Source organism: Rutilus rutilus (genome assembly GCF_951802725.1).
Source record: "Rutilus rutilus genome assembly, chromosome: 2".
NCBI classification, from domain to species: Eukaryota; Metazoa; Chordata; class Actinopteri; order Cypriniformes; family Leuciscidae; genus Rutilus; species Rutilus rutilus.
In genome coordinates this window covers 30,589,991-30,603,592 of record NC_140210.1, presented here as the reverse complement: position 1 = coordinate 30,603,592, position 13,602 = coordinate 30,589,991, and the positions used below count along the sequence as shown (strand labels likewise).

The 13,602-nt window shown below is 34.9% G+C and overlaps 1 protein-coding gene across 1 annotated transcript in view; it reads left to right on the top strand.

The window, feature by feature from the left end:
- The window catches only part of pibf1 (progesterone immunomodulatory binding factor 1), a gene marked incomplete at its 5' end in the record, with an annotated part of 46,166 nt that overhangs the window by 30,760 nt on the left and 1,804 nt on the right, over positions 1-13,602 (top strand). The window contains 2 exons of the mRNA XM_084396928.1: positions 7,465-7,595; positions 9,772-9,856. Of these exons, the coding sequence (XP_084253054.1) occupies positions 7,465-7,595; positions 9,772-9,856 (216 nt within the window). The remainder of the gene's footprint in view (positions 1-7,464; positions 7,596-9,771; positions 9,857-13,602) is intronic.

Genomic DNA, 13,602 nt, shown 5'->3' with positions numbered 1-13,602 from the left:
GCCATTTTTGAACTGGAAGGGCTTATAAACAACATCTTAAAGTCCTGGAGTGTCTATAACAGATCTCGATTAATGGGTGGACTTTGAAAGGACTGTCCACTAGCTAAGTGTTTCCTTGCAACTGGCCTGAGTCTGAAGATACAGAAAAATCAGGTCCATTATAGAGACCGAATTAATGCACAATTACAGCAGAAGCAGGTGCATCTGCTAAATACCGACTTCAATGATTGTGCAAACTATTACTTTGTCTTTAACAACTGTACAAAAATGAAACTGACTGATTTGTAGCTATTTATTTTCACTTTAATATGAAATAATATTTTTCTGATCAAAATTGCCAAATTAAATCCTCAACGGTTTACAGTATATTGTAAAACAATAAACAAAGGGGAGAAAGTATATATATTTTTTAATAGTTACTGTTAATTAAATAAAACTCTATGAATGTCTCTTTAAAATGTACAGAAGCTGCTAAAAAGTCCAACCCTTGCACTTTTGAGCTGTTAGTCATCAATTAGTCAGCACGTAATTGGTTTCACTAGGTGATTTAAAGCATATCAGCTGCTAATAACTTAGATAGAATACATAGCATATGATAGTGCTTTGTGAACAGTTATCAATGTATATTACATGTGATAATATGCACAGTATTCACTGGAACGTAAGTTAACAATAGACTTACTGCGAATCTCTTTCCTAATTGTTGTTCAGTCCTAGGTAGCAATAAAAAAAAATGGAATCACTATGTACTTGCACTGAATTACACTGTTTACAATGGAAAATGCTAGGAAGATCTTATTTATTACACATTAAAACATTTAACACTTTAGCCTGTTTACGTTTATACAACTACAGCATACAAATAAATCAAATCACAAGAACTGACAAATATACACCAAAATGGGGCATACAGAATGATGTAGTTTAGAATAGCTACTTAGAGGGAGTATTTAGAGGGAAAATGTATCTGGTCCTGATGTTCTTGATGTTCTCTGGTGCACTTTAAGAGTTCAAAATTAAGAGCTCCAACCCATATTCAGTGTGCAAATTGAACAAAGAAATAGTCAGTGCATTGACTTCTGCCTGAACCTTAAAGGAGACTCAAACCGCTTTTAGTTGTAATATAGTGTCTCAGTCTACATTGCACTGCATACTATTACTACTACTACTACTACTACTACTAATAATAATAATAATAATAATAAAAGCAATAATAATGTTATAATCTTATTACTATGACAGTAATAGCCATATATTGTAAAACAAATGCACTGACAAATAAATACAACTTTCATAATTAGTTTTGTCCTAATTTCTATACATGCAAGAGATAAACTTGTGAGCTTTTATTTTGACGGAAACAGTCAAGCTTTTATTTTGGTGGAAAACAAGTTTACAAACGTGTCTCATCACAAATCTAGTGATCTAGTCAACTATGCAAATGTGGAAATAATGCGTAACTACGTTACATCGCGTGAGTGAAGTGCGCATTTCTCTCTCTGCGCAGCGCAGTCAGACAGTCTTTTTTGATTATGAAAACTATTTTAGTTTGTTGGACAGCAATGGCGCAAACGCGACATTACAGACCTTTTATGTTATTATGAGAAGTTTAAATATATGTTCCGTAAATCTATGCACTGAAAGCACTGAAAGCACTGAAATCTATTTGTGGCTGTCAATGTTAATATTGTGGAGAGCCGCCACAAATAAATGAGTGTATGGGAAACACTGATAGGGATACGTAGCTATTAAACGTACAGTATGTAAATTTTTCCGCCGCTAGGGGTCGCTAACCTCTTACAATAACAAAGGCGTAGTTTGATGACGCAACATTTGCTAAGAATTGTGGATCTTGTCGTCAAAGTCAAGTCGACCGATCTAATAATGTTTATGGATGAGTAAATACATAGATGTTTTTATCATGACTGTGATATGAAGCAGGTCGGGATTGCTTAGAGACAGCTATCAGCTCCACACGCGACGCGAGTCCCGCAGATATAAAAAGAATATGGACATTTCATTCTACCGAACTACACGCAAGTGCAGAATTACTACTCACAGGTCAGTTTATTAGACAAATTAAACTTGTGAGGTAACGCAGCGCTGTTTCACTTGGTCTAACATTACACTATCACACTAAACTGCATTTGAATGTGTTGAAATGTATGTGTTAGTTTGTCTGTATGAGACTAGCAGTAAGCTAGATCAACATTAGAATAACATACAGATCATATTCTAACATTTTATCATTGTTGAACTATATAACATTGATTAGTTTTATGTAAATGTGCTCACCTGTTTAATAAAGTACATGTAGGAGCGGTCGAAGTCTCGGACGTGGAGCTCTCGTTTATATACCGTCTATGGGAGCTCTCGGCATCTCGAAAACACCGCGCTGATATTGATTCTCGTTTTAGTTCTCCTTTTTTATCCAAAGTCTGCTTGCCATGGTCCATAATGTTTGAACGAAACAACAACAGCGTGCAGATAGACATTACGAACTAACAGTTGTCCGCGTCGCCTTGGTTACTATCAGAGGGCTCTGGTTACTATGGCAATACGAGCGGAAACCAGGGACAACGCGGATATGACGCCATTGACGGCGACAAAACGGAAATAAAGAAACGGTACCTGTCTTCGAATTAAATGACAATTTTCTCCTGGTTTGAAAGTTGTTGAAAACAGTCGGGATAATGTAAGTACACAACTAAAAAATATATATCACTTAGATATAATGATTTTTGCTATTTTTAAAGCAAAAAAGTTACATATTGTGCCTTTAATTTATGAAATCCACATTCCAATTAGAATGACATGTTTCATTTCCAGTAATGCTATACTTTTTTTGGCAATTAGTAGTGTATTGTGTAACTCTGCGGTGGGGTTAGTGACGTTACCCAGAAGTTACCAGGTTTCTGGTTCTTGGACCTGAGCATATGACTCTTTCAGTGAATCATTCCAAAAGACTTGAATCAGTTACAGACTCATTACTTGAATGAATGTACTTCATGTTTGTGAAAATTAAATCAGTATCATTACTTAACCGGCATTTCACCTCCACTAGGTTTTGGGTTAACCTTCAGAAGGTCTTGTTCGTTGTACAATGGCATTAAAAAAACCTCATTACATTAATTATAATTTGGTTTATGCTGCTCAAATAGTGAACCCCCATCCTTATTGCAGTGTTCAAAACAATTATTTGATCTGCCCATATTTTGACATTTCTATTATGTAAAAAAAAAAAGCATGCCCAATCTGTTTTCCCATAACGGTGTTATGTACATCAGCCGAAGTCTGCTCCACATATTAATAATTAAGAAAATAAATTTCTCTAGGTTTTCAATATTTTGCCATGATAATAGAGTGTCACTTTTAAATACCTTGATTCAAAGGTTTGTGTCTTTTTGTTGTTGTTGTTGTTTTGATTTTATTCAGCAAAGATACATAAAATTGATCAAAAGTATTTTACAAAAGATAATTTTACAAAAGATTTCTTTTGGACTTTCTATTCATCAAAAAAATTCTGAAAACATTAGATTTATGTACGGGGAATATTTCAATGTGCCTTTCTGTAGGTTTCGATGGTTAAACTTTGTGTCTAACCTAGTCACTAATATTATTATTTATAATTGGTATTATTTTTTATTTTTATTATTGCTACCGTAGTCCTTTTATTTATTTATTGACTACTTTGAATGTTTATGCATGTATCTTATCATTTATACACTATCTTTTATTTATGTTTTTTTTTTTTTTTTTCTGCTTTGGTGGTGTTTTTGTAGTTTACTTGAAACCAAACCCGTGTCACAATTCTTTGAAGATTTTCTGTTAAGGTGTATTTCTATTTACCTCGGGAAGACACATTGTATGTTGTACATGCTAACACTGAATAAACATGTCAAAAAAAAAAAAAATTGTTTCTTTAGCAGCAAATCAGCATATTCAAATGATTACTGAAGGATCATGTGACACTGAAGACTGGCATAATGATGCTGAAAATTCATCTTTGACATCAGAGGAATACAATGTATTAAACTATTTAAATTGTAATAATATTTCACAATATTAGTGTTTTACATGCAGCCTTTGTGAGCATAAGAAAATGTAAAAAATTACAAATATTTGATGTGGTGTACAGTGGTGTACATCTGCACCATATACTCTATCTAGTTTTGGGCTGCCTAATCATGCTCATTTAAATTGGGAAGTCATAGACAAATTTCGAAAGGATTTTACAATAGCCCCTTTCACACAGTATTTCCAGTAAATTGCCGTAAACTGGTGAGAATTACTTTACTGGTAAATACACAAATATGCTGTTCACACAAGCAATGGCATTCCCACTTTTTACCGGAAAGAGACCATTCTCACATCAGCTCCAAAATACAAGTAAATTCTGTGATGTCAGTCATCGGAAGTGATCTTTAAACGCCGCGCCGTTGTCTTCATCCGCCCGCATGAGAAGAAGCGCTTTAGTTTCACTATCTGTTCAATTTAACAAAAAAAAATGTACGTCTGAGTGAAAGGCAAAAGGGGATGATCATACAGAATGCGCTTTTGCTCTTAAAAACACGAGACGTGCATAAAGTATCCAACTGCAGAGCCGCAGCGCTGATGAATGGAAACAAAGGCTGGGTCTCGAGCGCGACACCTTAAAAAAGCTGTGAGATGTGGCACATCGGTCAAAGATGATCATCTAACGTATATTTAAATAGAAAAACTATTAAAAAGATTACTGTAAACAGCGCTGAGTAATCACATCATCTCCATAAGAACTTTATGATTGGCCCAAAGCAGACTTTTTTCGGCAGCGTGTTCTTAACTCGGATGTGATCATACCGGTAATCTTCATTCCGCGTTCACATACAGCACATTACCGGTAATTTACCTAACTGGTAAATTGCCGGAACCAATTTACCGGTAATTTTGAAAAGACTGTATGTGTGAAAGGGAATAATGTCATATATATCGGCACATCAGTGCCCCGAAAAACAAAGAATCATAAACTTGGTTTCCATCCAAACGTGAAGCAAATCTTTTCAAAGTTTCAAAAATTGAATTAGGTGCGCTTCCATCAAGTTGTTAGAGCGGATGACAGTGGTATTGGTAACCGACAGTAAGTAAAACACTATCAGTTGAAACAGACTATTAGTCACGTGGGTTTAATGTTCGCTACGTCAGCATTTATTCGGCAAATGCGTTTCCTTTACATGCATTTACTCTTTTTCGCACAAGTCAAAAACCACGTCAAGCGAGCATAAAAACTTTTTGATTTGATTTGATTTCTCTCTCTTTTTTTACATTTTTTTTAATTTGGCCTTATTATTGATGCGATACTTCAAAATGTGCTTAAAAATTGGGTGATGGAAACATAGCTACTGGTACTTTTGGTAGAAACTGAACGCATATAGGATATTTATTTTGATTACATTCAGTTGTACTGGATCCAGAGATATATAAATACATATAAAATATTATATATACAGTAAATCCTGTAAATGAGAGACACAGTCTTCCGGGTTAGTTTGGATCAGCTTTTAATAAAGAGGCATCACAAGTCTATACTTGTTCCTTTCTGCCCTTTTACACCACATTTTAACCCTGGTACATGCTGTTCTTGGCCCAAAGTAAAAAAAGATTCATGAATTAATGAATAGATCTACTCTTTTAAAAAGGGGTCATAAAATTTGTCACCAAAGTAATTATCATTGTCTTATTGGGAGGGTGCTGAGATAAAAAGTACGGAACAGTGTTGTTACGTGATCAGTTGGTCTGGCACACCAGGCTAATAAGGAATGGCCAGAGGGAGGAAAGCTTAATTGCATCTTTCAAAACTACCCTTTATAAAAAAAAATCACTTTATATAAATGACTTGTTCCTCAGACATAACATCTGAGCTTTTCCTTTCATTGACGTTTAAAGCTGTCATAACAAGATCATAGCAGACCGTAACTGTCATGCTTGGTGTTCTCACAAAGCACCTGAAACATCAATGTGTTGATGTACTGTATTTGGCCCGTACGCGTATGGCGTGTTTACATTCATCACGTTTCTTAGTCACGTGTTTCATCCCTTGCAGGAATAAAGTGATCGCCCTTTTCCTTTGCCCTATGAGACACACTCCAGCTTATCCTCAGCCAATTGGAAGAGCCGTTGAGCATTGTTAATGAGTTTACCGTGAACCTGGCCTCCGCTTTTAGCAAACAGACCTTTATATGTCAGACATGACTGATTGGCACTTGAATGTCTTTGTAATTCACTGAGGAAGAAAACCAAGTTTTCTTTACAAAATTCCTTTAGATTGCTCACTTAGCCACCCACACAGCAGCAGCCTCACATTGCATGCAGACTTTTACGAACCCCACCCTGCCGCAAAAGCCCAGAGATAGCAGAGTTCTTACCTGTGAACTGGTCTACAAGCCATCTTCTGTTTCACGCTCTCTATCTTATCAGTCTTCACTGATGGCTTGACATAATGTAATGACAGACAGGATTGTAACTGATCGGTTAGAGGACTGCACTTTAGATACTGTATGTCCTTTTGATGAGTATAACCAGCTCATGTATTCCTAAAATAACGTGTTTTGCTATATCCTATTAGCAAAAGTATTTACTACAAAGTAATAATTCCCCTAGGCAGTCTTTATAATATACACTTCCATTCAAAAGTTTGGGTTTGGTAATATTTTTCAATGTTTTGGAAGAAGTCTCTTATGCTCACCAATGCCGCATTTTTTGATCAAACATATAGTGATATAATATAACCAGTATCATTGTGAAATATTATTTCAATTTAAAGCAAATTGACATTTTTTTTGTCATGTTTTCTACATTAATACATTAACATTTTTTATTTATTTCTCTGATGGGAAAAACTGACTTTTCAGTAGCCATAGTCTTCAGTGTCACATGATCCTTCAGAAATCATTCTAAATGCTGATTTGGTGCCCAAGAAACATTTATTATCATTATCACCTTTTAAAAAGGGTTGTGACACTTCATGATGCATTTTTTCAGGATTCCTTGATTAATAGAAAGTTTAAAAAGAACGGCATTTATTTGAAGTCTTTACTGTCACATTCAGTCAATTTAATGCATCCTTGCTGAATATAAGTGTTAAATTGTTTAAAATTGTTAAAAATTATACTGACTATTAAATGGTATGTATGCGTGTGTACATATTTTATATATTAAAAGTAAAAATGCTACATGTAAATTCAGGCATTAAATATGGATATTCATGTTGAGATTTGCAAAAGATTCCATTAAAAACATATAAGCGTTTGGAAAAATATGTAAAAAAAAGTATTATTAAAATATATACCATTAAATTAAATGTCTAGTATTGACCTACAATATATATGGAATAGAAGCCGATACCCAGTAAGCTACTATTATACATCCCTATAAGAAATTATGAGAAATATTATATATATAATTAATTTTTTTTTTACTTTCTTTCAGTTGGAGGCAGCCAACCAGCTTCTTCAGCAGGCCCAGCAGCCACACAGCTATCTGATTGAGACCGTACGGCAGAGAGACACCCAGATCCACACACTGAAAGACCGTCTCACGCAGTTAGAAGAGGAAGTGAGGTAAAGGGGAAGTAAATAAGCACCACATATTTACAGATAATTCCTTTTTTTTTTTTTTAATAACAGCACCATTTGAAATCTTTACAAAGCTTTTATTTTGAAAGGATATAGGTGGAGTCTTTATAGAACCATTGCCTTTGTTTTGTAACAATGGTCGCAACGGTTTTTGACTGCTAATTTGTTCCAAAGTATGCAGTTGTATTGACTGAGGAAAGATAGTAGGCGATATCTAAATACATTCCACTTCATTGAGGAGCAAAGGTAATGCACATGGCAATAAAGGTCAGAAGCCATGCACACCTGACAGCTTCTTAGTAGGAGTATACGTGCGTGCATTCAAGGGGGGCTGGAATGGATGCCTTGGAATGGAACTTTTTCTTGGCTGTGAGCCTGTGTCACATATCAATGACAGATGTAATTACTTACCTCAATATGCAAAGCACGTTTTCGATGTACTCATGGGGTTAATGTGAAAAATATGCAAATTGCTCATCAAAATTTCATCATCTATCAGCTTTTATTAGAAGGCTACTTGTGGCCAGGGGGACTGTTCTTTCATAGGCACATGACGGCATCACATTGTCATATAACGATAATTGCTGAAGCTTTTATCACAGCGTATTGTATTGTCATGGTATTGAATTAAGGCTGCATTTCTGCGGTTCCATCAGCGCCATCTACGCTGCATCTCAAATCCAATACTTCCCTATTATATAGTATGCGAAAAAACAGTAGTATGATAACGTACGATAACAATATTGTGCATGTTCATTATCGCAAAATGTCGTGTTACTGTATATCGGCACGTCTATTGCTAAGGAGCATTTCCGAACTTCACCTCTCTACTGAACTGATGGCGAGGTTAGTCTTTGGTGAATGTTGCCTGTCCTGTGGAAACAGGTGCTGTGCAGTCAGTGAGGTGTATGAAATTCATTTATTGCCAGTTTGATTTCACATTACTTTTATTTGAAGAGGTTTTTTCTTAACTGCTTCTGTCAAGCCCTACAGGTTGTGTTTGTTTACAGCTCAGTGGTTAATTCTGTACAAATGGACTCTCAGATAGTACACTAAGAGATAAATACCTTCAACTCACTGTGTTTGTCACCACTCATTACTCATGAGATATGTATGACAAAGAGGTATTTCTGTTGAATTAGGACCTTCAGTGCTGCATTTCACACGAGGCACTGGTGACTTTTAAACACATGTAGGTTGATTAAAAGACACTAGTTATGTTTCCATCCAAAGTTGTGAATTTGACTTGTGCAAAATTGAAATATCGCATAAATCAATGGAATAAAGCACTGTTTCAATCCAGCGAGTCAAAGAGAACAAAATGGCCACTTTCTGATAAACTGGTGCCAAATATCACCACGAAAAATGTAAGTTGCTGCAGTAGGAGAAGCTACTGTGGGTCTTTTTTCGTATATAATAATAAATTACTTGCGCCTCAAAGCGCTCAGACGAAACACAATGAACGCGGTAATGTTATCTTGCTTGCGGAGGTTTGGGAACAGTCATGTAAGACAGTTTTGTGAAGTAATTTAAACCGAACCATTTTGATGAAAGTCACATGACTTTTTTTAATGCGCATCAAGGAATTTATTAAGTAAATGTGTTTCCATAGTAGTTTATGTGCATGATTTCTTATCAGATAAAAAAGTAGAAAATTAAATTTAGCGCAGATGTGTTTTATACACATTTTTAGAATTTATGCACGCCATTCCCATTCATCTTTTTTTTTTTACGCAATATCTCAAAATATGCATAAAAATAGATGGAAACATATGTCTCATGTGTTTGTATTGAATTGTTTGCAGTTATTTACATTTCACTTATCTGCTGTAACTTCTTAGTTTCATATTGTTCAATTCTTTTGCCATTTTTTCACATAAATATGATTTAATATTTGTTACTGCACATATTTCATATGTGAAATATTTCATATTTCATTTCTGTATGTGGATAGGACACATTATCCTGAAGTTGTCTACATGTATGACATTGTTTTTAACACACATATATATAGTTAAAAATAATTGATTGGTAGAGACTTCAATGGGTCTCTAAGTAAGTCATGAAGATGAATGTGATAGATGAAATATTTTACGAATTACTAATCAGACTTGTCAGCGTTCAGGACCATTTCTCTTACAGTCGTTTTGAATTTTCACAGTGCGCTGCGGAAAGAGAAGAATGCACTACTGCAGGTGAAAAACAACATGGCTGCTGATTTGGAGAGACTCCTGAACCACAGAGAGGTAATTTCTGTGTCTGCAGATTAAAAAGAATTAAGAGTTTTAAGTTTTTTCAAGAAGAAATACAATTTAAATTAGAAAGAACAGAATTTAAATCAGGTAGTTTCTTTTTTTATTACGTATTATTCCTTTCTTGTTTATTTTACTATTTCCTTGCTTATTGTTGTAAATGATACCAAACCCAACATTTAGATTTGGGTGTGTTAGTTTGGCAAGATCAGTCCACAATACAAATAAATAAATAAGTGACATTTTGTCTTGGGTGGACAGAGTTTTACACAATTAAGTTGCAACATTGTGAGTCATACATGAAGTACTGTGCTGTGTGCTGTATTTAATTATGTTTTTTTGTATGCTTTAATGACAGTATATTAATCTATCATTTTACAATTGCAGTGGCATTTCCATCCAAATTGTCTTGATTTATTGATTTATTGAGTTTATCATTTCACACAAGGTCCTTAAAAAGATACATTTTATTTGACTGACCGGCTTTTGTGTCCGTGGCGTTACATTTTATTACAGTAAACAGATCTTAGTAGCCACTAACCACATGAAAAAGTTACATTTCATGATAAAGGCAAGTATTATAGTATTATATACAAAATACAGAAGTGGTTTGATGAAGAACCTATTATAACTGGCATCATGGGACAGTTCAAAATGACCATTCAAAAACCCTGAAACTGTAACATATTGTAAATACTGTAAATACAGAATAACATTACTGATTGTTCAGTCAGAATCTCCCACATTACCTTTTTTTTTTCTGTTTTTCATGAGTAATTGCAGGGTTTTTTTAATGTGGTAGTGTGACTGATATTGAAAAAAAATCTATTCGAATTCATTCTACATTTTAATAGTTTTAGTTTAAATCTGTTTTGCTTGCTTTATATCTTTTTAAAGTGGAAAGTGGTCCACTTCGTTCCATTTTAAAGCAGTTTCATGCGTATTTGGATGCTTTTAGAGAGTTCAGTAGAGAAGTAGTCAATAAGTATTAATAAAATAATACTACTCCAAGATACTTAATTAAAAACTGCTTTTGTGTGCAACATTATCATACATTATCCATTAAAAGTGTCCACACATGACAATGTTAGAGAGTAGTTCCCACATACACTAGCACACAGTCTAGTCTAGGTGTGTCCTCTTCTATTGTCATCCATCCTGCCATTCCAAATAGTGGTTACACTGCGTGCCTAACATTTGCTCTCTTAAGATCTCTCGCTGAAAGCCTCTTTTGCAAATTAGGAAGCTTCAGGTCCAGTAATTGATCGACGGATGCCTCAGTTTTGTATGTGTTGGATGCCTTCAGTACAGCTCAGTTCAGTTGTGACAACAACTTTCCAAGAGGTTTCTGAAATGCACTCAGTAACTAGAAAATCCAGTCTCTCGGGTCAACTGTTTCCCATGCTCAAGTCATTAGATTAGTAATAACCTTGCAACTTCTTGTTGTTTTTGATGACAGACCGCTAATAGATTGCCTCATTGAGGGAAACTGATGTGTAACGCCATAATCCACTTGACCAATGGGTTCGGAATTTAGTTTTTTGAAAGACGCGGTAGGAAACGAAGAACGAGAAGTCAGTGCATGGTATACATTTTTGTGAAAAATGTCCGTTGGTTTGGGTTACTAATTGACTCATTTCCAATAGCATTTATATGAAATGAATGGAGTGATCTTGAATCTGCTCTATTGAACGGCGCATGAAGGTACACTACACCTCTTCTGACATTCTGAACTCTCTGAATATTAAGGGCAGGGTGTAACTGATTAAGCACCAGTGCAATATGGAGCTATTTTCAACCAAATACTGCTGGCACACACTGTGCCGACTTCACAACTTCCAGTGGCATGTTGGCAGAAAGCATGCAATCCTCACAGACAGCTGCTCCTCACTGGTGCTTTTTGGCATGCCTACGCATATGGTCGTGCAGTGATAAATAGAAATATTGAATGACTCTTGCGCATCGGGCTGATCTCCATTCGCCGCTGAAGCGGGTGGTCATGTGCTAGCAGGGGATGTTTTACATTGCCGTCGTACGCTAGAATAGTAACCGGTCACAAATAATATCAGTTGATGGTTTTTTTTTTTTTTTTTTTTTTTTAAGTCACATTTAAGTTAAGTTACATTTATTACATTTCTTTCAGCAGTCTTTTCTGTACATTTTTGTAAAACATTCCTGTTGCGTAATATGGAATGTCTGTCTCGTTTTCCCCCATTTTATTTTAAGACAGAAAGCATTGTGCTCTTAGGTCAAGTATGCACAGGTTTTTTTTAGCAGAATACTGTACCTTTAACAGACTATTCTATATCTGTCACCAGTGCTTTTCTGTATGAAAATCTTTTTGGCATCTGTGATTGGTATCGGCGTGTTGGAACACGAGCGTGCACAGCAACTCACAACGTGATCTAACATCAGAGAGTCGTTTTCTTTAAACATTTTAATTTATTCACACAAGTCAAGTAAAAACATGAAGGTTTTTTATGTCAATGCAGCCACAAATTGCTGATAAGTTGTAGCTGAGACAAGACTGTGGTTGAACGCAAGAATCATAAACATATATTAACTCGCTCATTAATACAGTTGTCAGCAAGTATTTGTTTTTGTTATAACCCTTTAGTACAAAACCAAATAGTCAGATCTTCGTAATATTTATTTTATTGTGGTTTTTTTTCTCTCTTGGTTTATTTGTGATCTTTTAATACATATGAATGAATTTTTTTTTTTTTTTTTCATAACCTTCTTCAATAAGGCCCCATTAGTTAATGCATTAACTAACATTTAACTAACAATAAGCGATACTTTTGTTTAAATATTTATTATTCTTTATTTACGTTTGTTAATAAAAGTGCAACTGTTCATTTGTTAGTTCACGTCAGCTCAGGTCCATTAAATAATATTAACTGATACAACTTTAGATTTTTATAACGTGTTAGTAAATGCTGAAATTAATATGAGATAAGGTTAATATATGATTTAGAAGTATTTTTCATTGTTTCATTAACAATTTCATTGTTAATTTGTGTTAACTAATGCTAACAAATGGAACCTTATTGTAAAGTGTTAGCGTATTTTTGTTGTTGCTCCTGTTGTTTTATCATTTTATATGATTTTATGTAAAAAAAAAAAAATAGAGAAAATATGGTGAGATATGGAAATATGGAAAGTGGAATTTTTTAGGCAACATTTAATCATCTTTCACTTTCAAGATATGAGATATTGGGTAATTATTTGATTTACTCTCTCTTTTAATGACATGTATGCAGAAACGTTTTTCAGCAGACCTGTATCCGTTCTCAGAACTGTATTACGCTGAGGACTTCAGAGTAATGAAAGAGCGCTGTGTTGTTTGAGGGCGTTTCCTTCAATTGATTCAGAACTATTTACTCTAAAGCAGGACTTCTCCTGTGCTTTGTAGAGGTGCTCTCAGGGCACCCCTTGATGAAGATACGCCTCCAATTACCAATGCACCTTTGAATGTTTACATGAACCCCCAGGCTGCTCCTGCCATGTTTATGTGGTGTATCGTGAGCCACTTTCGATTAAAAGAGGAGAAAGAAAAAAAGTGTCTGCAAATAACTAATTATGCTTAAAGCAATCCACCTTATTCTATAACAGAAGAGCGGGTGCGGCCGTTGTAACTTGAATGTGTTGAGGCTTCCAGTTATTTTTAGCTATACAAAAACTGTCCGTTATGCTGCTTGTTATTTTTGTTATTCCTCAAGTTATTTACTCTATAGCAG